General features: G+C 41.8%; 1 protein-coding gene across 4 annotated transcripts in view; it reads right to left on the bottom strand.

The window, feature by feature from the left end:
- TADA2A (transcriptional adaptor 2A) overlaps positions 1 to 25,260 on the bottom strand; it is a 52,856-nt gene that overhangs the window by 19,247 nt on the left and 8,349 nt on the right. For 3 of the 4 annotated variants that reach the window (XM_021067335.1, XM_021067336.1, XM_021067337.1), the window contains exons 3-8: positions 21,508 to 21,614; positions 20,455 to 20,514; positions 9,648 to 9,739; positions 6,964 to 7,121; positions 4,930 to 5,018; positions 3,679 to 3,751 (exon numbers count right to left, since the gene is read on the bottom strand). In XM_021067335.1, the coding sequence (XP_020922994.1) occupies positions 3,679 to 3,751; positions 4,930 to 5,018; positions 6,964 to 7,121; positions 9,648 to 9,739; positions 20,455 to 20,514; positions 21,508 to 21,614 (579 nt within the window). Of the gene's footprint in view, positions 1 to 3,678; positions 3,752 to 4,929; positions 5,019 to 6,963; positions 7,122 to 9,647; positions 9,740 to 20,454; positions 20,515 to 21,507; positions 21,615 to 21,832; positions 21,865 to 25,260 lie in introns of all 4 variants that reach the window. The other variant, XM_013989944.2, reaches the window with a different exon arrangement.

Below are 25,260 nucleotides of genomic sequence, written 5' to 3'. Positions count from 1 at the left end.
CCTCCATATGCTGTGGGTGTGGCCTTAAAAAGACAATAAATAAATAAATAAAGTCCTAAGCATAAAGCAGCCAAATCACCATAAAGGGAAGAGCATTGCCAATGAACAGTTTTAAGTTTACACAGTGACCAGGCTGGACCTTTGATCTGCTGTCAAAGGCTGACAATACGGACTAAAGAAAGAAAATTTGGGGCGGGAAAAATGGTGGAATAGCCACATCTGGCCAAGAAACTTTGCTTAAATCAGCTTTCCAAATAGAGGGAGAGTAAATTGTTCTAATGTGCCACCCTGAGAAGTGTCAGAAACACGACCCAACACACAGGATAGCACTCGTGACGCCTTTTGCTCACTTGGGTTATAGGACACCAATGATTAGAAGATGTTGCACTCAGACTTTAGCACCTGTAAAACTCTGAGAAAAAAAGAGTCTCCAGATTTAGGAGAGATTTTCCCAAATGAAGGCAGGTGGGGAGTGACGTCCCCTGAGGAAATGGGATCTATGCTATGTGTCTGCACTGACATCCCAGAACACACCGTGACACAGGAGAGCAAATCTTCTGCATCTCTCTTTCTGGGCCAATAATGTCTGCTTATTGATAAAGTATGAGGAGGTCCCAGAACTTCCTTATTTTCTTCCTCAGATACTACTTCACCTGTAGTATCTTTCTTGGGCCTATTCTGAAAGACTTCTGGTGTGGATGGAATGTAATTAAGTATCTATCCCTCCAGGAATTCCTGTCATGGTTCAGTGGTTAAAGAATCCGACTAGGAACCATGAGGTTGCAGGTTCAATCCCTGGCCTCACTCAGTGGGTTGAGGATCCGGTGTTGCTGTGATCTGTGGTGTAGGTCGAAGATGTGGCTCAGATCTGGTGTTGCTGTGGCTCTGGCGGAGGCTGGCAGCTACAGCTCTGATTAGACCCCTGGCCTGGGAACCTCCATAGGCCTTGGGTGCGGCCCTAGAAAAGGCAAAAAGGCAAAAAGAAAAAAAAAAAAAAAAGAATCCCTCCATTGTGTCCTAGGCCTCTATAATGGACCACTTAAACTCCTTTTATTAGACAAATTTCACGTATCATAGCAAAAGTCTCTGGGTGAGGAAGAAAGCTAAGTGGCATCATCTAATCTTCTAGATGCTCGGGGATGGGATATGAAACCCAGCCAAACAGTTTGCTTCCTTCCAGTAGTTATAAGTGAGGGAACATAAAAGGAATGTTATTAGTGCTCTGTAATATTAAGAGTATGATGGTATAATGGAATGGTAATAACACCAATCTAAATTACGTACCATCATTCATTGGAGACATTCACACTGACTAATCAGTGTCACCCCTTCTTTATTGGCCGGGGACACAAAGAAAGAGCAAGCAAGATTCCAAGGACTTGCCCAAGATCATAGTGATTCAGAAGCAAGGCTGGGGTTGAATCATTGTCCTGATCTGCACAAACTATGTGCCCCTCTCTCGTTCTGGGTGAGCATACAAAGCTCCTTCTCATTTCTTCCTAATCTCCTTGGCCTCCCAGTCACCTTCACTGAGTGTTCTGGGAGGAACTGCTCAGCTCAGGGGCAATATGCCCCACTGGACAGGGGATCATGCTGCCAGAGGAGCTAATATGAGAACTTAAAGCCATAAACAAGGTATCCCTTTGTGGCATCAGCAAGTCATCCCTTTGATCTCCAGTCCTGCCGAACTTCTTTATGATGTAATCACCTTTTAAAAAACACTCGTGGAAACATGAGAGTTCACTACCAGTCAGGGAAGGAAAGGGGAAGCAGGGATTATTATTTAAGTTCTGTTGAAACTACTTATGTATAACAATCAATAACAGATGCTTCAGTTGTAGTTCAAATAAACTAGAATAAAGGGACTTAAAGCTTGCAGAAACTAAGACTGAACAAATAACTAAAGTATGTTATAGGTCTGAAGTGCTAATTGAAATAAAACTTCCTAATCAATGACTTCTTTCAGATTTTTCTTTTGTCCCCACTTAAATTACATAAAGAACCAGAGGGTACCATAAGAAACCACAAATCCCGCTTCTACAAAGAATGAAGAGCGAAATTAAACACCAACCATTACTATGGTTTTCTTAATAACGTTGAGGCTTAAGAATGAAGACCTTGGATTAGGGCCTAGAGAAGTGATTCAGCAAGTCCCTTATATAGTCAAACCATTACTGATGTTAGATTCCGACTCTCAAAAGTTCAAAACTTTTGAATAGTATCTAAAAGGATGATATTTTATGAAACTGCTTTTTTGCATTCTGGATATGAAAGATACAAGCCAGGGAACAATACCATTTTAATTAAAGCTGGTGCGTAAGAAGTGAAACAGTGAATGGCAACCTGCACACTACCTTCAAGGGAACAACACAAGAGGTGAGACTAGACAATTACATGAGTTACCAAGGCTGTCCAGAGATTGACATGGAAGACTGAACAAATACAATGGGTCTAGTGAATGCTAAAGTAGTTTGCGTTCAAGCTTTCCTCTTTTAGTTCAATCTGCGTCACTATGACTTTCCTTAAAGTTGTGTGGGAGAAAAGAAGAGAAATGAAATCGTGCAAAGAAAACTGCTCAAAAAATATGTAGAAAAAATTATAGGCGTACCCTGGTGACCCAGTGGTTAAGGATCCAGCATTGTCACTGCTATGGTTTGGGTTCGATCCCTGGCCCAGGAACTTCTCTGTATGCTACGGGTGCTGCCACCAAAAAAAAAAAAAATTCTAAAGGTAAAATTTTTATGAGGACTCCTTCTTGGTCCAGATCTGGTGTAACAAATACCCAGACAGCTCTTCTATGGAGAGAAGAATCAAATTCCCCCTCAAGTGCCAGAGGACCAGCTCATGCAACATGAAAACTTGATTTATAATTCAACAAGGATTCTGATGTGCCTTTTCTACTTGGCATACACATTTAAGAGAAACAATGAAGATGCTCTTTAGGAAATACAGAATCCAAGGGAGCATTATTTCTCTATTATATCACCCCCGATTCTAGACTGAAATGAAACAGAAGGCTAGGGATTATTTTAAATATGTAGTTCCCTGAAAATGGAAAGAGGGAAAAAAGGATATTCAATGAAAGTCTAACCATCTACTTTTAAGAGCCCTGTTGGCATTAACCATTTACATTATAAGAAGAGGTGACATAAATTCTTAGAAGGCTAATCTTAGATGAGAATTCAGAAGTGCCAAAAATTCAACAGTTCTGAGAAATAAGACATTTCCAACCTTTGTCTAGAAACTCTTGAACATCCATTCTTTTCCCTGCTATGGGAAGTCAGAGGTAGGAAATCACAGTGAACAGACAGCATCAGCAATTGGCATGGAAGTCCCAAGTCTTCATACCAATTTCCTTTCTTCTAAGGAGGCACTAAGGTAGTCTGACCAACCACCTCAGTGTAGGTTTGTCTCAGTCAAAAGAAAGCTCACACAGACCGAGGGATGGGATAGTCCCAACTACCATTATATGATCCACATTCCCACCATCATCATAAATGATTTTTCTCATTATGGTCAAATCTCAGCAATAGGGTAAGTTCAGCAATTTAACCACTATATTTTGAGCCCATAAAGGGCCTGGGACATGTTTTATTTATTCTTACATTCCTAGCACCCAACACAGTGTCATCGCATAGATTGCAATCAATAAAAACATTTGCTGAAATAAAATGTTACCGTGTAAAATGTCCGAGTCATCTTCAACAAAATCAATGTCTCTCAAGTCCCATTCTGCATAATTGTCAAACTCCTGTTTGGGGAAAAAAAAATTCCCACCTCAGATGCATTAGCTCTGAATAATGCCTTTATAGGAGCCATGCTTTAAAAGCAAACAGCAGATATACAAACACTTGTTAAAAAGTACTGAATGGGGTACAAGGCCAGGATAACTGCCCCAAGTAATAAGTCACAGGAAAAATCTGAGAGGCTTTCAGGCAGTAGTGGTAGCAAAAAATGAGAAAGTTGTAAGTCCAGGAATCAAGCCAAACCTATTGTTCTAAAAACTAAAAGCAGTATCTTCATAAACTCTAATCAAAGAAAATCTAAATCTGACTAGGCCTTCAAGTATTTAGGTAAGAAAATTGTCTGCATTACTTCACCTACCTTTTTGCTACCTTCTGAGGGCCCTATTTATTCCATAATATTTTTTACACAGCTCAATGGTAGGTTTGTTTATACTCTTATTCAATAAAGACAATTTTCAGGGGTGGTGTCCACGAGGCAGCTCTATAATACAACCTGCCATGAACAAAAATGCTGACCTGGGGCTGGCCAGCAAAACTGTTTGTAGTTTGCTAAACTTTACCTCCAGGAGTATTACAACTGTGGATTAGGTGATAAAACGAAACTTATGACTACATTCACATGGCTTTTAACTCTAAGGCTGAATGAAGAGTCTGCAATTTTTATACATGTCATTCTTGATATACTTTTGAATACAGTACTAGGGTCAGCAAACTACAGCCTATGTACCAAATTGAGCCTGCTGCCTGTTTTTGTAAATAAAGTTTTACTGGAGCATAGGCATGCTCATCTGTTCACTATTACCTATGCTGATTTTACATAAAATGGCAAAGTTTAGTTGCAAAAGTATTTACTATCTGGACCTTAAAAGAAAATTTTTTCCAACCCCCTGATATAGTACAAACTTGAAACTCCCTAGGTATGGAATAAAAGCCAGACTATAAAAGTTCTATACCTACTAAGGAAGTGGGAGTCAACATGAATAAAACCTAAGAAACCAGTTCTTGGTCTGAAGAACTTTTATCTTTCTAAAATAAATGTTTAAAAATGAGAAAGGTACTCCACGGAGAAAATGCGGCTGCCAAAGGCCCTACAAATTATGGTGCTTTGAAAATCTCTTTTTAGTGGTATAGAACCTATAGGTAAGACAGAGCCTCATCGGAAACAGAAGCAAGTTTCTCCTACCTCAATGAAGTCTGCTCGAGCTGGCATGTATCCTGCCATGTCCCGAGAAAGCAGGGAGTCAAAGGTAGGTCTGGGAGGGTCATCTGTAGCTGGAAGAATTTAGAGTTTTTCTTAGTTACTTAATAAAATACTGACATACAAAAAAAAAAAGTCCTCACTTAGAATCTGAAATATTTTTGTTTGGAGAAAAAGAGTGTTTGAGAGAAAAAAATAAGATCTCAAAGATTTTTATAAAGGAAAAGTAGAAAAGAAAAAGGATGGAAACAAACCGATTAAAAAGGAAATTAAACCTGGGGTATCCTCTAAGTAAACATGGGAAATTCTGATTTTTACTTTCTTAAGCATAAAAGAAAACCAAGGAGTTCCTATTGTGGCGCAGTGGAAACAAATCCGACTAGGAACCATGAGGTTGAGGGTTTGATCCCTGGCCTCCCTCAGCGGGTCAAGGATCTGGCATTGCCATAAGCTGTGGCGTAGGCTGCAGATGTGGCTCGGATCTGGCGTTGCTGTGACTGTGGTATAGACCGGCAGCTACAGCTCTGATTAGACTCCTAGCCTGGGAACCTCCATATGCTGCGGGTGCGGCCGTAAAAAAAAGACAGAAAACCAAGGTTCTTTTCTTTAGTATTATGGAACTTAAATATTTATCCTCCCTGACTCAGCTCCCTCTTGGGACCAGATCAATTTAAATATCCCATCCAGGGAGTTCCTGTTATGGTTCAGTGGGTGATGAACCTGATTGGTATTCATGGGGATACAGTTCAACCTCTGGCCTCAATTAGTGGATTAGGGATCCGGCATTACCGTGAGCTGTGGTGTTGGTCACAAATGCATCTTGGATCACGCTTTTCTGTGGCTGTGGCTAGGGCTGGCAGCTACAGCTCTGATTCCACCCCTAGCCTGGGAACTTCCATATCCTACAGGTGTGGTCCTAAAAAGACAAAAAAAAAAAAAAAAAAACCCATCCAACTGACAGGTCAAAAAGACCCATTGGGTTTTTGGAGTTAGCTAGACTTAAGTCCAGGCCTCACATCCACTAGTCCCATGACCTTGCACAAATGACTTAGCCTTTCTGAATCTGAGTCTCCTTGTGTGTAAAATAAAAGTACTTGCTCTGCCTGTCTCACTGGACTACCCTGAGGAAGAAAAGGTCAAAGGGTTTTGAGAACAAAGTGCTAATATCTTGGAATTCCCCTTGTGGCTCAGCAGGTTATGGATCCACAGCTGTCACTGCAGTGGCTTTGGTTACTGCTGTGGCACAGGTTTAATCCCTGGCCTAGAATCTCCACATACCAGCCCCCCAAAAGTGTTAATATTCAAAGAGCTATCCAAATAGGAGGGACCATCAGGCTTTGAGTTGGAAACAATTTCTAGCATGTGTAAGGAAGGAGGAGGAGGAGAAAAACATTCATATCTCATTACTCGTGCTCTGGAGTCATTCAGGAAAGATGTCTATTTATAGTTCATCATAGTTTTGGTTACGTATTGTTAGAAGACTCATGAGTCCCTATGCCACGTGAGATTAAAAAAAAAAAAACAAAAACAAGCTCACTATTACTGCCACAATCAGGTGAACAAAAATAATAAACTGTTGCTTGGACTTAACACTGGGATGATTAATTAAAATGAGTTAAAAACTGGACTCTTAAGTAACTACTATCTACAACCACAAACTCTTCAAAGGGATTATAAAAAAGCTTGTATTTATAACAGCATGGAAAGACTGGCTTATTTTAGCCCTCTCACTTCACAGAAGCAAGCATTAAAGTTACCTGATACATTCAAGAGCTTCATGGCAGGTGCGGCAACACACTGGATCCAGGCACCCAGACATCTAGCACAGAATGCTGACCCTTAGGATACATTCCCTTCTTGCCCCGTGATGGCCCTGACTCTCAACATCAGCCATACCAATTCCTCTTAACTTCCATGTGCTCTTTAGCTGTCCAAGTCCTCAAACCCAGTGTTTATCTGCTACTACAACTGAGCCCAAGGGTGAACTAACTATCTTTTATGGTACAGGGAGGTACTTACAGTGAAATGGAATGGCTGTGTCAGCAGTTTTTGCCTCCTCTGCTTGTTTCAGGTTCAGCAGGGTGGATGCAAATAGAGGGTTATTGATGAAATGCTTCATATAATGCTTCTCACACTCCTCCTTGGTCTTGGTGCACATCTGATTTGCTACATCCTGCCTAGAGTGTGGAAAAAGAGAGAAGGAAGTGATGCTTCCATTTATACGTAATGGTCTAAGCATGGTTTGTTCTCTCCATATTTTAAGTCCGATCCATATGTCTGGAACTTGATACCTCCAAGCTGATGATCATGGAGCAATGAGCAAAATGATGAGATAAATATAAACATAGTACCGTGTAACCTGAAGTTCCAAATCCTGCTATTCCAAGACATAGAAATAATACCTAAAAAGGCCTTCACTTTCCACCAAGAAGAAAGGAAGATCACCAGAAAACCTGTACGTTTGCCTGTGAGCTAGGTTCCACAGAAAGAACTGCTATAAATAATAAGCCAATTCACGACATTCAAAATGTACATGATATCTTATATTTGCATGTTTACAAAACATTTTACATGAACAAATATTTCTTCACTACAGCTCTCTGGATAGACCAAGCTCTAACCTAGAAACATTCATAACATAATTTAAATAACTCTAGTATTAACTGTGTAGTGTATTTACTACCTCCACTTCACAGATGAAAAAACAAGGTACAAAGAGATTAAGCCACTTAATCTATACTAATGATCCCATACTCCTGGCCCAGATGATGGAGAGGTAGCAGAGAGATGATGGAGAGGCGGCCCAGGTGATGGAGAGGTAGCAGAGAGATAACGGAGAGGTGGCCCAGGTAATGGAAAGGCCAGGTCCCCTGTCAATCTCCCTCTTCCACAGAACTTCACTTGCCCTTTGCCTGAGGCATTACTATGTTCTGCTTTGCGTATTTCAATCATCTGAACTCCTCTACTAGACTATAAGCTTCTTGAGGGCAGGATACACGTCATAATTCTAAACTCTAGCACCCTCACCACCAAGCTTAATGCCTTACCCTCAGCAGACAAAAAAACAAGTCTTTTTGTGGTCTTTGCTAAGAGGGAAAGGGCACAAAGAGGATTAGCACATTTGCTTAGAATGGTAAGCAAAAAGGAGCTCCCTTCGTGGTGCAGTGGTTAATGAATCCGACTAGGAACCATGAGGTTGAGGGTTCAATCACTGGCCTCGCTCAGTGGGTTAAGGATCTGGCGTTGCCGTAAGCTGTGGTGTAGGTCGCAGATGCAGCTTGGATCCCACGTTGCTGTGGCTGTGGTGTAGGCTGGCAGCTATAGCTCTGCTTAGACCCCTAGCCTGGGAACCTCCATATGCTGTGGGTGCGGCCCTAGAAAAGACAAGAAAAAAAAACAAAAATTCTAGAATTGTAAGCAAAAAAATGAAAACTAGGCCAAACTAGAAAGCTTCTCAGTGATGATCACTTTTTCTGTGTTTTGGTGTTCCCATAGTAAACAGTATTTTATGATGCTCAATAAATGTTGAATGAATGACTACAAGCAAAATGTGAACTGAACTCAAGTCTCCTTCAAGGCCCTGGACACATGGGAGGCAGCACAGTATATTCTATTAACAACAGGATAGATTGTACTCACTAGGAAGTAAGGACAGGGAAGGGCTAGTTAAGGGTCCTTCACTAATAAATATATGGTCATATGAAGTCATTTTAACTCCCTAAGCTCATGAACAAAATATATTTAATAATGCCTCTGCTATCTAGTTCACAGACTGAAATCATCAGTGTGAAAATACTTCTAAAAGGTAAAAATAAAACTGGTGGTATTATTACTATTAAGCAGTGTCGCTTCATGGGGCAACAGCAACAATGGCTCTTCAGTTCTGCCAAGCTTGGACTAAGGCAGGTATCTACATGCTGTAAACAGGGAATGTGCCTAGGTGGTCTGTCAAACCTGAATCTCAGGTAGGCTATGGCCATTTAAAGTCTGACTCACTTAAGTGACGAGGCCATCTACAGCCAAGGAAAAGTCATAAAATCAAAAAGGGGCAATAAGTCTAAACTTCCCCACTATTCAGAAAGGAATGACCAACCTTCCCTGTACTGATATGTCCAAAGGGACCTTTTAGAGCTGCCCAGTCACAGACCCCTGAACATTCCATATCCCTGTGAGGCACTTCGGACTGGGACATAATGTGCACAGGAGACACAGGTCAACTGAAAAGCAACATGTGACCCCCAAACTCCTTTTTCTAAGGCTCCTTCTTTTACCTTTTTTTTTTTTTTTGGTGATATTTTTTTTAAATATGTATTTTTTTTTTTTTTTTTTGTCTTTTTTGTCTTTTGTTGTTGTTGCTATCTCTTGGGCCGCTCCCGCGGCATATGGAGGTTCCCAGGCTAGGGGTTGAATCGGAGCTGTAGCCACCGGCCTACGCCAGAGCCACAGCAACACGGGATCCGAGCTGCGTCTGCAACCTACACCACAGCTCACGGCAACGCCGGATCGTTAACCCACTGAGCAAGGCCAGGGACCGAACCCGCAACCTCATGGTTCCTAGTCAGATTCGTTAACCACTGCGCCACGACAGGAACTCCTAAATATGTATTTTTTAAATTATCATTTCCCCAACCCCTTTTACCTTCATCAGCACCTTCTTTTCGGAGCCCACTAGGGCAGGATTACCCTTACTCCCCAGCTCTTACCAATTTCCAAAGCCACAGTCCATCACAGCTTCTAAAAGGGCCATTTCTTCTTGAGCAGTCCAGCTGGGGTCAAGAACAGGAAAATCTGAGGTCTAAGCAAGAAAAAGTTTTGCCTAAGAACAGATATAGAAATGGAACCCAGCAACCCCAAATGTAATCCTAATTATAGACAAATGACTGTCATTCTTGTGGATCGAGAGATGCCTAAAGTACACTCTGACTAGGTTGTTCACATCTCCCAGCTCTATTTCCACCACTAGCTACAAGGGTCTCCAATAAATATTATCAACCACAAATGCCATGTAACTCATGCAGAAATACATTTTTTCACACTTAGCACAAATGGTAGCTTCCCATTTAGCTAAGAAAGGGGAATACAAATGCATATATATTTTGACCTTTTAAAATGGAAGAATAAGCCATACATTAAAACCAAAGTTACTTAAAGGGAAAGGAGGGAGAAAATAGGGTGGAAAGGACAGGATGGAAACTGGACCTCTCTGAATATATTCCTTGGTTGTAGACGTGACTTTGAAAACATAAACACTGCACATTAAATTTTAAAATCATAAGAATCAAGAGGTTCCCACTCCTTGGCACAGTGGGTTAAGAATTCTACTGCAGTAGCTTGAGTTCGCTGCGTAGGCACAGGATTAAAGGATCCAGCATTGCCACAACTGTAGCGTAGATTGCAGCCGCAGCTCGGATTCAATTCCTGGCCCAGGACCTTCCATATGCCGCAGCTTCGATCATTAAAAAAATAAAATAAAATAAAATCAGAAGTTCCCACCGTGGCTCGGTGGATTAAGAACCTGACTGGTATCCATGAGGATGTGGGGTTTAATCCATGGCCTTTAAAGATTGGTGTTGCTGCAAGTTGCAAGTAAGATCGCAGATGTGGCTCGAATCTGGTGTTGCTGAGGCTGTGGTATAGGCCGGCAGCTGTAGCTCCAATTTGATCCCTAGCCTGGGAACTTCCATGTGCTACAGGTGCAGCCCGAAACAGAAAACAAGTAAAATAATAAATAAAATCGTGAAATCAAAAGCCTGTAATAAAAATCTAACAAATAAACCTGTGGATTAATTTTATAGCAATAATCATACAGAAACAATCCCAAGTGACTTTAAAACACAGAAATTTGGCTCTCTCTCTCTATATATATTTTTTTTTTTTTTTTGCTTTTTATGGCCCTACCTGCAGCATATGGAAGATCTCATAGCCACAGCAAAGTAGGGACCAAGCTGTGTCTGTGACCTACACCATAACTCATTGTAACATCGGATCTCCAACCCACTGAGCAAGGCCAGGGGTGGAACCCTGCATCCTCATGGATACTCGTTGGGTTCATAACCCACTGGGCTACAATGAGAACTCCCTTACTATATATTTGTAGTAGAATATACCTTAATAGTAAAAAGAATTGAAAAAAAAAAACAAAACCTCTTAAAACTGTTTTCAGTAGTGTTGGTATAGTTATTCTGAGATTATCATATGCTGACGTGCTGTGGGATAAAGCGAGTAACTGTATTGGTGCCACAGAGCAGTGGGATTTTGGGCTTGGAAAAAAAGAGATGTGGAGTTCCCGTCCTGGCGCAGTGGTTAACGAATCCGACTAGGAACCATGAGGTTGTGGGTTCGGTCCCTGCCCTTGCTCAGTGGGTTAACGATCCGGCGTTGCCATGAGCTGTGGTGTAGGTTGCAGACGCAGCTCGGATTCCGCGTTGCTGTGGCTCTGGCGTAGGCCGGTGGCTACAGCTCCGATTCAACCCCTAGCCTGGGAGCCTCCATATGCCGCGGGAGCGGCCCAAGAAATAGCAACAACAACAACAAAAAGACAAAAAAAAAAAAAAGAGATGTGAGATCTCAGGGTTACACAAAACCATGTAGTCTTGCATTTGAATTGAAAGTTTTAGCATGAACTCGTGATGTATTAAAACAATAATTTCTGGAGTTCCCATCATGGCTCAGTGGTTAACACACCCGACTAGCATCCATGAGGATGGGGGTTCAATCCCTGGTCTCACTCAGTGGGTAAAGATCTGCTGTTGCCATGAACTGTGGTGTAGGTCTTGAGATGTGGATCGGATCTGGCGTTGCCGTGGCTGTGGTGTAGGCTGGCAGCTATAGCTCCGATTCGGCCCATAGCCTGGTAACCTCCATATGCCGTGGGTGCGGCCCTAAAAGGACAGAAAAGACAAAAAAAAAAAAAAAAAAAAAAAGATACCACTACACACTCATGAAACTCACTAAAATACCAGAATGAAGAAACTGACAATATCAAAGTCAACAAGCATGTAGCGCAAACAAAACTCTCACATGTTGCTAGCCAAGGTGTAAAATGATGTAACCATTTAGCGAAGTTTTTGACGGTTTCTTAAAAATTAAATAATCATTTATTTTATGACCCAGCAATTCTATTCCCAAGTGTTTATCCAAGAAAAATAGAAATACATGTCCACAGAATGTCTTATACAAGGATGCTCACAGCAGCTTTATTCCTAATAGCCCCAAACTAGGCAAAGCCCAGTCTCCATCAACAGAAGAATGAATATTGGAGTTCCTGTTGTGGCTCAGTGGTTAAAGAATCCAACTAGGAACCATGAGGTTGCGGGTTCGATCCCTGTCCTTGCTCAGTGGGTTAAGGACCTGGTGTTGCCGTGAGCTGTGGTGTAGTTTGTAGACGCGGCCTGGATCTGGCATTGCTGTAGCTGTTTTGTAGACTGGTTGCTACAGTTACAGCTCCGATTGGACCCCTAGCCTGGGAACCTCCGTATGCCTCAGGAGTGGCCCTAGAAAAGATAAAAAAAATAAAAATAAAAATTAAAAAAACAAAAACAAGAGAATGAATAAACAAACCGTATTATATTCAGACCATGAAATATTACTCAGTAACAAAAAACAATGAACTACTATACACAAGGTAAATATTATCTCAAAAACATGCTGAAAGAAACCGAGAACAAGAGTACATACAGAATGAATCCATTTATATGCAATTCTAGAATATGCAAAACTAATCTATAGCGATAAAAATTGGAGCAGTGACTGTTTCGAGGTGAAGGAGGAGAGATTTTTGGAAGTTTTTATGAGATGACTGGGGAAACGTGAGAAGTGACCTGAGTTACTTCTAATTTTAAGAGATCTAATGAAACATTTACAGATGAAATGATATGCTGTCTAGGGGATTTGCTTCAAATAAGCTGGAAAGGTGCAGGTTTAGATGAAACAAGATAAGCTATGAGCTGGTAATTTTAAGAGATGGTGACAGGTATATGGGAATTTATTACACCAGAGTGGTAGTTGGTTATGATGGTGGCTGCCAATGAACTTCTCCTAGAATTTATATCTTTGTGTGGTCTGTTCCCATTTAATACAGGCTGAACTTGCGACTTGCTTAAGGCCTGGCAGCTTCCACATTTTGGCCCCTGGGAGCCATGAACCACCACTTAAGAAATCTCACCTCCTTTTCGGAAAGACCATGTGTAGAGGCCACATGGGGAGGGAGAGGCTCTAAGACTACCTGGAGAAGAACTAAAGCTTCAAGCAGTAAAGGTTTTCCAGCTCACTCCCAACCAATTCAAGCCATCCCGAGGTGCCAAAAGTGGAAAAACTCCCCTTGGAACTCCATTCCCAGCAAACCACATATAAGTGAAAGTTATTCTCATGGTGCCAATCTGAATTCCTGACCGATAAAACTGTGTGAGTTAATAAAATGGTTGTTATTTTAAACCATGAAGTTTTGAGGTAGCTGTTAGGGGATAATGGATACTAAAACACCATTTTAATGTGTGCTTAAAATTTACCATGGTTAAGTTAAAAAAAAAAAAAAAAGTGACACAAGATCTTCAGATTACACAGGCATTTAGAAATTGTTCTGGAGTTCCCGTCGTGGCGCCGTGGTTAATGAATCTGACTAGGAACCATGAGGTTGCAGGTTCGGTCCCTGCCCTTGCTCAGTGGGTTAACGATCCGGCGTTGCCGTGAGCTGTGGTGTAGGTTGCAGACGCGGCTCGGATCCCGCGTTGCTGTGGCTCTGGCGTAGGCCGGTGGCTACAGCTCTGATTCAACCCCTGGCCTGAGAACCTCCATATGCCGCAAGAGCGGCCCAAGAAATAGCAACAACAACAACAACAACAACAACAACAAAAGACAAAAAAGACAAAAAAAAGACAAAAAAAAAAAAAAAGAAATGCATTTTGTGTCTTCAGCCAGTAAACATACTCATAACATAAAAAACAAAAGTGTCATCAAATAAAACAATATTCATTAAAAAAAAAAAAAAAAAGAAATTGTTCTATCTTCTGTTAATGACCCCCCCAAAAAAACCCTTCTGTGACCTGTGAAATTACACTACTAATAAACAATACATTTAAAAAAAAATAATTCCATACAGTGGGAAAATAAAAAATTATTGAATAAATAAATAAATAAATAAATAATTCCCTGTGCTGTGTAGTAAATCCTTGTTGCTTATCTGTTTTTTAAAAAATATTTATTTAGGAGTTTCCATCATGGCTCAGTGGTTAATGAACCTGACTAGTATTCCTGAGGACTTGGGTTTGATCCCTGGCCTCGCTCAGTGGATTAAGGATCCAGTGTTGCCTTGCCGTGAGCTGTGGTGCAGGTAACAGATGCGGCTCAGATCTGGTGTTGCTGTGGTTGTGGCAAAGGCTGGCAGGTACAGCTCCAAATCAACCCCTAGACTGAGAACCTCCATATGCCACAGTGTGGCCCTAAAAAGATGAAACACTAAATAAATAAAATAAATAAAACAAAATTACCTATAACCCCACCACCCAAAGACAGCTACTTTCAAAAATTAAAAAAAAAAAAAGGAGTTCCCATTGTGGCCCAGTGGTTAACGAATCCAACTAGGAACCATGAGGTTGCGGGTTCGATCCCCGGCCTCGCTCAGTGGGTTAAGGGTCCGGCGATGTCATGAGCTGTGGTGTAGGTCGTAGACGCAGCTCGGATCCCGTGTTGCTGTGGCTCTGGCGTAGGCCGGCGGCTACAGCTCCAATTGGACCCCTAGCCTGGGAATCTCCAAATGCAGCGGGTGCGGCCCTAGAAAAGGCAAAAAGACAAAAAATAAAATAAAATAAAAAATGTGTTTTTGGCCACAGCACACAGCAGCTTGATATGGGATTTCAGTTCCCAGACCAGGGACTGAACCCTGGCCACAGTGGTGAAAATGCCAAGTCGTAACCACTAGACCAGCAGGGAACTCTCTAATAAGTGATACATTTTATCGGAGCACATACTATGAATATACCTCATGTGTAAGGTACTATGAGATCCAAAAGAGAAATTTCAAGTTTATGTCTGTATTAAATTCATAATAATCACTCAATCTGGAAAGTACCGTAAACACATATAAGTACAACTCATAGTTGAAAACCCTATGTTATTTCTAAAGTATACTTTCAAATATTAATTAGCCCTCATCAACTTTACTGTGAGCTAAACCAGAAAGACCTTCTACACCAAAAAATAAATGGACATAAGGCAGTTTTTCTTTTTCTTTCTGTCTTTTTGTCTTTTCTAGGGCCACTCCCGAGGCATATGGAGGTTCCCAGGCTAGGGGTCGAATCGGAGCTATAGCAGCCGGCCTACACCACAGCCACAGCAACGCGGGATCCGAGCCGCATCTGCGACGTACACCACAGCTCACGGCAACGCCGAATCCTTAACCCACTGAGCAAGGCCAGGGATTGAACGCGCAACCTCATGGTTCCTGGTCAGGTTTGTTAACCACTGCACCACGACGGGAACTCCAAGGCAGTTTTTCTTAAAGTTGAATAGATGTTATTCAAGTTTTGGACCCAATTTTAGCCTTAACTGAACCAGAATCTCTAACAGCAAGGCCTAGGAATCTATAATTTTAAGAAGCTCCCAGGTGGTTCTTAGGCACTAAGTTCCCGTCGTGGCGCAGTGGTTAACGAATCCGACTAGGAACCATGAGGTTGTGGGTTCGGTCCCTGCCCTTGCTCAGTGGGTTAACGATCCGGCGTTGCCGTGAGCTGTGGTGTAGGTTGCAGACGCGGCTCGGATCCCGCGTTGCTGTGGCTCTGGCGTAGGCCAGCGGCTGCAGCTCCGATTCGACCCCTGGCCTGGGAACCTCCATATGCTGCGGGAACGGCCCAAGAAATAGCAAAAAGACAAAAAAAAAAAAAAAGAAAGAAAAAAAGAATCGCTGGTATAAAGGGTGTGGTAGAGATAGGTGCCTTGACTTGTTCAAGGTTCTAAGAATTACAAGACAAAAATAGGCAAAGAACTCAGAAATCTTGATTAATGCACCACCCACCACAGCATGAGTAACTTCCAAAAATACAGCACTGTGAGATGGCAAAAGTACTGAAAACCATTTAAAGTTTTCTAAGGCTTCACATGCAAAAAAAAAAAAAAAAAAATCAAGTTTTTAGTGGCTTCATGTGTAGAAAGCCAAAATGTGGTCATCATTCCTACTGATGGAAAGATTGTTCTTTTCCTTATCTGGGAATAGATCAAGACTAGCAGAAAAAAGAGAGTATTAGTAACCCCCAAAAGCTCTATAAAGTAAAGGACAGAATTCTGAAATGTGTTTGTTGTATGGGTGTTGAGTATGTGAGAAAAGGATGTGTCATCTGAAGAATTCCATGGACGTGAAGTGAGGCTTAGTGCCTTCAGCATTATGCAGCTTCTGGTGCATGGCACCAAGACAACTGCAGAGCCATCGTCAGCTTTCCTGCAGTGGATAACCAACAATCCACCCAGCCTACATTGCGTTATCCTTTAAGGAATTACTGTCACAATCAAATGAATAAATTTGTACTCTGTTTCTAGGCATTCTTGCGACTTTGCGAAGAATAAGCCACATTTCTAAAGATCTGAAAACCTTGGTGTGAGGAACTCAAAGCCACAGGTATTTTGACCACATTCTCCTGCAACTGTTCATTCATTTCGCGATTAACAAAAGGGAAAAAAAACATTCCTGAAGTTCCCTTGTGGCACAGGAGGCTAAGGATCTGGCATTGTCACTGCTGTGGTGCGGATTCAACCCCTGGCTTGGGAACCTCCACATCCCACGGTGTACCAAAAAAAGAAATTACTCATATGAAAAGATGTTTCACATCATGTGTTGTCAGAAAATACAAATTAAAACAATGAGACAGCACTATATACCTATCAAAATGGCCAATCCAGAACACTGACAACACCAAATGCTGGAGAGGATGTGAGCAACAGGAACTCTCATTCACTGCTAGTGGGAATGCAATAAGGCATAGCCACTTTGGGCAGTTTGGCAGTTTCTTACAAAACTAAACATACCCTTGGAGTTCCCGTCGTGGCTCAGTGGTTAACTTATCTGACTAGGAACCATGAGGTTGCCGGTTCGATCCCTGGCCTCGCTCAGTGGGTTAAGGATCCGGTGTTGCTGTGAGGTATGGTGCAGGTTGCAGACGCGGCTCGGATCCTGCATTGCTGTGGCTGTGGTGTAGACTGGCAGCTACAGCTCCGATTTGACCCCTAGCCTGGGAACCTCCATATGCCGAGGGAGCAGTCCTAGAAATGGCAAAAAGACAAAAAAAAAAATGCCTAAACATACCTATACCATGTGATCCAGCAACCACTTTCCTTGGTATTTACCCAAAGGAGCTGAAAACTATGTCCACACAAAAATCTGTATATGGATATTTATAGCTGTTTTATTCTTTTTTCCTTTTTTGCTTCTTCTTTTTTTTTTTTTTTTTTTTTGCTGCACCTGTAGCATGCAGAAGTTCCCAAGCCAAGGATCAAACCTGTACCACAGCTATAACCAGAATCACAGCAGTGACAATGCCAGATCCTTAACCCGCTGAGCCATGAGGGAACTCCACATTCTTTATTCTTAATTGTCAAAACATGGAAGCAACCAACATGTCCTTCAGTAGGTGGATGGATATATAAACTGTGGTACATCCAGACAATGGACGATTCAGCACTAATAAAGAAATGGCCTGTCAAGCCATGAAAAGACATGGAGGAAACTTAAATACACATTACTTAGTGAAAGAGGACCATCTGGAAAGGATATACACTGTATGATTGCAGCTATGTGACATTTTGGAAAAGGCAAAACTATGGAGATCATAAAAGGATCAGTGGTTGCCGGAGGCTGCGGGGGAGGGACGGATGAATAGGCGTAAGAGAGAAGATTTGTAGGGCCCTGAAACTACTCTGTATGATACTATAATGGGGGGTACATGTCATTATGTATTTCTACAAACCCATAGAAGTACAACACCAAGAGTGAACCATAATGTAAAATACAGACTTTAGGTGATAGGAAAGTATCAATGCGTGTTCGTTAATTACAATATATGTACGGTTCTGGTGGGTTGTGCTGATGATGGGGGCAGTTATGTACTAGTGGGGGCAGGGGATATATGGGAAATTTCTGTATTTTCTAATCAATTTTGCTGTGACACTGTAACTGCTCTAAAAAACAAAATCTAATATTAAAAAAATGCATTCCAAATATTATAATTAGTGAAGAAACTATTTAGAATACTGAAGATTTTAGAGAGTGGTAGGGGAAGGCTAGCCAGTTAGCTGCCAGAATTATTAAGTATTTATTTGACTAAGTCATTATGGACCAGGATCTGACTCTCAGTATTACAGGCTCGGAAACTCACTTAAATAAGACTTCACAAATAATCAGACCCAGAGATGCTGAGTTACCCTTTCTAAACTTTTTTTTTTTTTTTTTTTTTTTTGTCTTTTTGCTATTTCTTGGGCCGCTCCCGCGGCATACGGAGGTTCCCAGGCTAGGGGTCGAATCGGAGCTGTAGCCACCGGCCTACACCAGAGCCACGGCAACGCGGGATCCGAGCTGCATCTGCAACCCACACCACAGCTCACGGCAACGCCGGATCGTTAACCCACTGAGCAAGGGCAGGGACCGAACCCGCAACCTCATGGTTCCTAGTCGGATTCGTTAACCACTGCGCCAAGATGGGAACTCCTAAACTTTTTTTTTTTCTCTTTTTGCCTTTTTTTCTAGGGCCCCTCCCGCGGTATATGGAGGTTCCCAGGCTAGGGTTCGATCGGAACTGTAGCCGCCGGTCTACGCCAGAGCCACAGCAACATGGGATCCGAGCCGCATCTGCGACCTACACCACAGCTCACGGCAATGCTGGATCCTTAACCCACTGAGCAAGGCCAGGGATTGAACCTGCAATCTCAGGGTTCCTAGTCGGATTCATTAACCACTGCACCACGACGGGAACTCCTACCCTTTATAAATGTTTAAGGGACTGGAGTAGATATACTACAGTGCTGAGGTAGACAGAATTCTAAAGATGTTCCCCACTTCCCCCAAGATTCCTGTCCCCTGAGGATTCACACAAACACTAATTAGATATTACTCTGGGAATTAAGGTACTCATCAGCTGACCTTACAATAGGGAAATAATGCAGGTTGGCCCAATGTAGTCACATGGGCCCTTAAAAATAGAAGAGGCAGAGGAGTCAGAGAGATTCTAAGAATTTCATGGATAACCCTCAAGGACTTTAGCTCTGAATATGGAGAATGGGGGCCAGGAACCTCTAGAGGCTGAGAGAAAGCCCTGGCCACTAACCAGTAAGGAAACCGTAGCAGCAATCCTACAATCTCCACGCTGTGCATTCTGTCAACAACATGAATGAGAATGGGAGTGAACTGAAGTGGATTGACCCCAGGGCCTCCAGATAAAAACCCGGGCAGGCCAACACTCCCATTTCAGTCTTATGGAACCTAGAGGAAACCACTGAGCCCAAAGGTCTTCTGACCTACAGAATCGTGAGACAATAAATTTATGTTGTCTTAAGCTGCTTCATTTTTGCTAAGTTGTTATGACAGCAATAGAAAACTAATACAATTATCAAAGTTTTAATCTGCAGTGTGAAACTACTGTCAAGGTGCCCAGCTAGCATTCTTTTCTGTAAGAAAAACTACATGGAGAGTTCTCTTGTGGTGCAGTGGGTTAAAGATCCAGTGTTGTCACTGCAGCAGTCTGGGTTGCTGCTACGGCACGAGTTTGATCCCGGGCCCCAGAACTTCGGCATGCCGTGGGTGCAGGGGTGGGGGCGAGAAAAAGAAAAGTTACCTGAGGCCAAATGTAAGAAAATTACGTGGTGAACTAGGAGTCAGCCTCTGCAAACTGGCAAAACTATCTTGACAAAGGAACACAGACCTGCCAGATATTCACTTTGGCTTATTCAAGTGTCTGCTCTTCTGGCCAGACTGGAAAGACATTACCATCATCTAGATCTCTTTCTTCAGAGGTGGCAAACAATTCATCAAATTGCACCCAAGTCTTCCGGCCCCTAAGTCAGTCTATCTCTTCAAAGTGCTTCTAGGTATTACCACAGCATTCACCCTACATTTATTTTACAACATAACTCTCTGAGGGCAACTCATTTCCCCAAGGCTGCAGGATGGAGTGCCAGACAAAATTTTCACCACTGCCTAACAAAAACCACATGAAAATAGCATTAGCCAAACAAAGTCACAACACATTTGCTATGTTTATCAATGAACCTAGAAAGAGCACACCTCTGATCCTTATATGAGTAAACCTCAAAAAAAAAAAAAAAAAAAAAAAAGCACCTTAAATTCCTTTTAATTTGAACCAAAAATCTGAGTATATAAAATGATTTCTGGACTGAAATGCCTTAGTACACCCATAAAACCCTAAAAGTGAGGGAAAGAAAGAGGAAAGAGATACTTGGAGATGAAGAAAAAACGACTAACTCCTAGTATAATACTTGAAAATGAACGGAAATTCCCTGCAACTTTATCATTACCATTATTTCGTAAGTATGATCACTTTGATGTTTCTTGTACTCAAATCCTCTGGTGAAACACTGCAAAAGAAAGGGGAGTAAAATTACCAGAAAGTTCCTTTTTGAAATGCTTTCCTAAAGGATAGAAGATGGCTTGAGGGTGTTCTACTCTTGTGATAAGTTTTAAGAATTCATTTAACCTTATCTGCAGCCACAACAGGAAGATTAGATTCATGATCACAGATTTTCAGTGGCCCTCACAGAGAAAAAACAACAATCTGAAAAAAGACTTTTTCCTAGGAAAACCCCTCCTTTGCTAAAAGCCCTGGAAGCAGACTGCCTAAATTTGAATCCTGGCTCCATACTTACTGTATTTCAACTATTTTAAGACTTTTTTTTTTTTTTTTGCATTTTAAAACTCTGAAATGTAGATTCATCTTATAATAAAAAGTATATTACAACTTCTACCAGCCACTTTTATACTTTAACATTTCTGAAATTGGGATGCTTCTTTTAATTAACAGCATCTTGGATCTGATAAAATATGGTATATGCTGTGTGACCTTGAGCAAATTACTTAACCTCTCTTTACCTGAGTTTCCTCTAATAAAATAGGGCTACTAATTATACTTACTTCCAAGGGTTGCAGTGATGGTTTAAAGGTTAATTCATGCAAAGTACTCAAAATACTATGAATGGGGTAAGCATTTAAAATTACACTATCAACAACAAAATAGTTTGTTCCCTTGTTTGTCACCATTGATCACTCTTCAATAAGTCAACAAAGTGCCATAGGTACTATCAAAGGGAATAATCCTCTAGTTCTGTTTCCTGCAGTCCCAATACTTTAAATCTACTGGCAAAAATAGCTTTAGGCTGATACAGGGAAGTGGAATATAAAACAGTCTATCTCACTCATCATGCTCTGTTTCCCAATTTTTCAGTGGTAATACGTGTACTGGGAGATTGACTGAGAAAAACAGATTTAATAAGGTATGGTCCTTCTGAGCATCTGACAGTCATCTCCAAATTTATTATATACAAAACAAGGCAATCCTCGCCTTCATGAGTTACCTGTAAGCAGAGGAAAAAAGGAGGTGGCCCACATTCAGCACACTTGATATAAGGTTCCATGAGGTAAGAGGAGCAGCCTCGGCAAGGTGGCTTATCCGAGGGATCATCTAGAACAAAAACAAAAATATACCAGCTTCAAAATACCTTATGATTATTTTAAGTGGGAGAAGGTGAAAAATCTGCAAATGATTACACAGGTAGTGAGCTGTGCTGAAATGTTCATGGAGGGAGACAAAATGAGCTCATTCTGAATAAAAAAAAACAAAAAAAAATCATGTTCCTTCTTATCTGGGGGCAGCTTTGTTCCTTCCTAGAGTATACCTACCATTTCAAACAGCATTTAAGTAGATATGTCCCCTGCAAAGAAATTTACAGACACAAGTTTTAACTCGAAGTTTCATAATGTCCACAATTTACTTTCTCCAGGGGCAAAAAAATGTCACATACACACATACACTTACAGATAAAGCCAACTGGACAAAATGGTAGTAATGGCTGGATCTGGGTAATGGGCAACAAGTAATCACCTTACTGTCCCTTCAACTTTTAAGTTTGGAATTTTTCATAATAAAAAATTAGGGGAAGAAAATCCTCTTTAAATACGTCTTGAGGAGTTCCCGTCGTGGCGCAGTGGTTAACAAATCCGACTAGGAACCATGAGGTTTCGGGTTCGGTCCCTGCCCTTGCTCAGTGGGTTAACGATCCGGCGTTGCCGTGAGCTGTGGTGTAGGTTGCAGACGCGGCTCGGATCCCGTGTTGCTGTGGCTCTGGTGTAGGCTGGTGGCTACAGCTCTGATTCAACCCCTGGCCTGGGAACCTCCATATGCTGCAAGAGCGGCCCAAGAAATAGCAACAACAACAACAACAACAACAAAAAAGAGACAAAAAGACAAAAAAAAAAAAAAAAGTCTTGGGATATAGTACTTGATATCTGAGGTGGGAGTTAAACCCAGGACAGCTCCCTGCTTTCTCCCACAGAAAGTGGAGAACAGAGCAGACCTTCCCTCAGTTCCAATGACAATACTGTCTCTGAAATATCAAGGCAAGGAGTACAATCTGAACTCTCTATAGTCACAAAAATGCAGGCATGTGTGTCCCTGGCTGCCCCAAACTCTGCCAATTGAGTCAGGGAAACCTAGCAGAGTTGTCTGTGATCAATAGGAGTGTAAGAAAACAGGCTTTGAAGGTAGAGAAGGGAGTTCATCTGTTTAGCCCAGGGCAGGATTTCACACATTCTGTAATAGCGTTTTCCTTCCCAAGTCCAGGAAACACTTTTCAACACACCTTTCCTTCCTTCAAGTGGTGATTACTGTTCTTTTCGTTTGTTTCTAAGTGGAGACCTGAAGAAAACTGTCAGGAGAAAGAAAGGCAATCTTTCTGGAAATAGCTTCAAAATAAAATAGAACAGTAATTACCCCACTTTTCCCATTTAAAATTTCAGTATGGAAGATCAAATATTATTTTATATTGGAGTTCCCTTGTGGTGCAGCAGGTTAAGGATTTGGCATTGTCACTGGAGCAGCTTGGGTTGCTACTGTGGCATGGGTTTGATCCTTGGCTGGGTAATTTCTTTTCTTTTCTTTTTTTTTTGTCTTTTTGTTGTTGTTGTTGTTATTGTTGCTATTTCTTGGGCCGCTCCCGCAGCCTATGGAGGTTCCCAGGCTAGGGGTTGAATTGGAGCTGTAGCCACCAGCCTACGCCAGAGCCACGTCTGCAACCTACACCACAGCTCACGGCAACGCCGGATCGTTAACCCACTGAGCAAGGGCAGGGACCGAACCCGTAACCTCATGGTTCCTAGTCGGATTCGTTAACCACTGCGCCACGACGGGAACTCCGGCTGGGTAATTTCTACATGCTGAGAGCACAGCCAAAAAAATTATTTTATATTAAATGTCAAATTTCACCAAATTACGTTTTTGGTTGTTTTGTTTTGTTTTGTTTTTGCTTTTTAGGGCCACGCCCGAGGCATACGGAGGTTCCCAGGCTAGGGGTCGAATCGGAGCTGTAGCTGTCAGCCTACACCACAGCCACAGCAACGCCGAATCCAAGCCATGTCTGCAACCTAAACCACAGCTCACAGAAACGCCAGATCCTTAATCCTCTGAGGGAGGCCAGGGATTGAACCCAGTCTCATGGTTCCTAGTTGGATTCATTTCCACTGTGCCACAACGGGAACTCCCCAAATTACGTTTTTTCCCATCCTGTTACTTTAATGATAAAAGCGTGCCTTTCTTTCCTCAAATTTTCTTCAACAACAAACAAAAAAAATGGCCAATGACTCACTAAAATAAAGCTTTTAAACCTTTATGCCAAGAAGTAATTATTTTGTAAAAATAATCCAATTTACAGTTTTAAAAATTTTAGACAGAAAGTCATAAAGTGCAAGTTATCCTCTACTAACACTCTGATTTTGGCCCTTCTCTGTGTGTGTACATAATTATTTCAACAAAAGAAAGATACTCCACATGATGTTTTACAGCCAGTTTTTTCACTTGACAATGTTGTCAAATCTTCCAAGATGGTACACATAGCTCTTCCTCACTCTTTTTAATGGATGAATAATACTCCATTATATCAATTACCTAACCTAATGGTTTTCGACTGCCTCCTAGGAAGTCATTATGGAAATCTGAGGATGCTTCTTTGTTGCCACAATGACTAGGGAGCACGCCTGACACTTAACAGGCAGGGACCAGGGATGCTAGATATCCTGCCATGCTCAAGAGATTCCTCCACAACAAAGAACTAGTCTGTCTTCTCCACAACAAACATTTTTTTTTTCTTTTGATTTAAGGCCATACCCAAGGCTTATGGAAGTTTCCACACTAGGAGTCGAATCGGAGCTATAGCTGCCCTATACCATAGCCATAGCCACACCAGGTCCAAGCCTCATCTGTGACCTATATCAGGGCTTACAGTCACCAGATCCTCAACCCTCAGAGCAAGGCCAGGGATCAAACCTGCATCATCAGGGATACTAGTCAGATTCGTTTCCGCTGAGCCACAATGGGATCTCCCAATTTTTTTTTTTGTATTTTGCCTTTTCTAGGGCTACTCCCTCGGCATATGGAGGTTCCCGGGCTAGGGGTCTTATTGGAGCTGTAACCGCCAGCCACAGCCACAGCCACAGCAACGTGGGATCCAAGCCTCGTCTGACACCTACATCACAGCTCACAGCAACACGGGATCCTTAACCCACTGAGCTAGGCCAGGGATTGGACCTGCAACCTTATGGCTCCTAGCTGGATTTGTTAATCACTGAGCCACGACGGGAACTCCCCCAAATTTTCTTATAGTTTTATTACATACTAAATTTTCCAGGAAAGCAACTGCATTACTTCAAGAAATCTATCTTGTTTTGTTCAGAACTCAGCTAAGAGTTATTCAAGCTTGCGGTATTTCAAGGATACATGAATCAACACATATGAATCACTGCACATTTGTAGTTGTAAGTGCACAGTGATTCAACACATGGGTACAAGCATCTGACTCCATATAAGTCAATAAACCTTCTACTACAATGCCTAAACCTACTGAGGTACATATTATTACAAACTACATTATTTCATTAGAAGTTACTTCTCTTTTATTTATTTATTTATTTTTGCATTTTAGGGCTGCACCTGCGACATATGGAGGTTCCCAGGCTAGGGGTCTAATTGAAGCTACAGCTGCCAGCCTACACTACAGCCACAGCAACACCAGATCTGAGCCTCATTTGTGACCTACACCACAGCTCATGGCAACGCT

The sequence above is a fragment of the Sus scrofa genome, chromosome 12, assembly GCF_000003025.6.
Source record: "Sus scrofa isolate TJ Tabasco breed Duroc chromosome 12, Sscrofa11.1, whole genome shotgun sequence".
NCBI lineage: Eukaryota > Metazoa > Chordata > Mammalia > Artiodactyla > Suidae > Sus > Sus scrofa.
The sequence above is the reverse complement of the archived record's forward strand: the minus strand, read 5'-3'. Positions and strand labels throughout refer to the sequence as shown.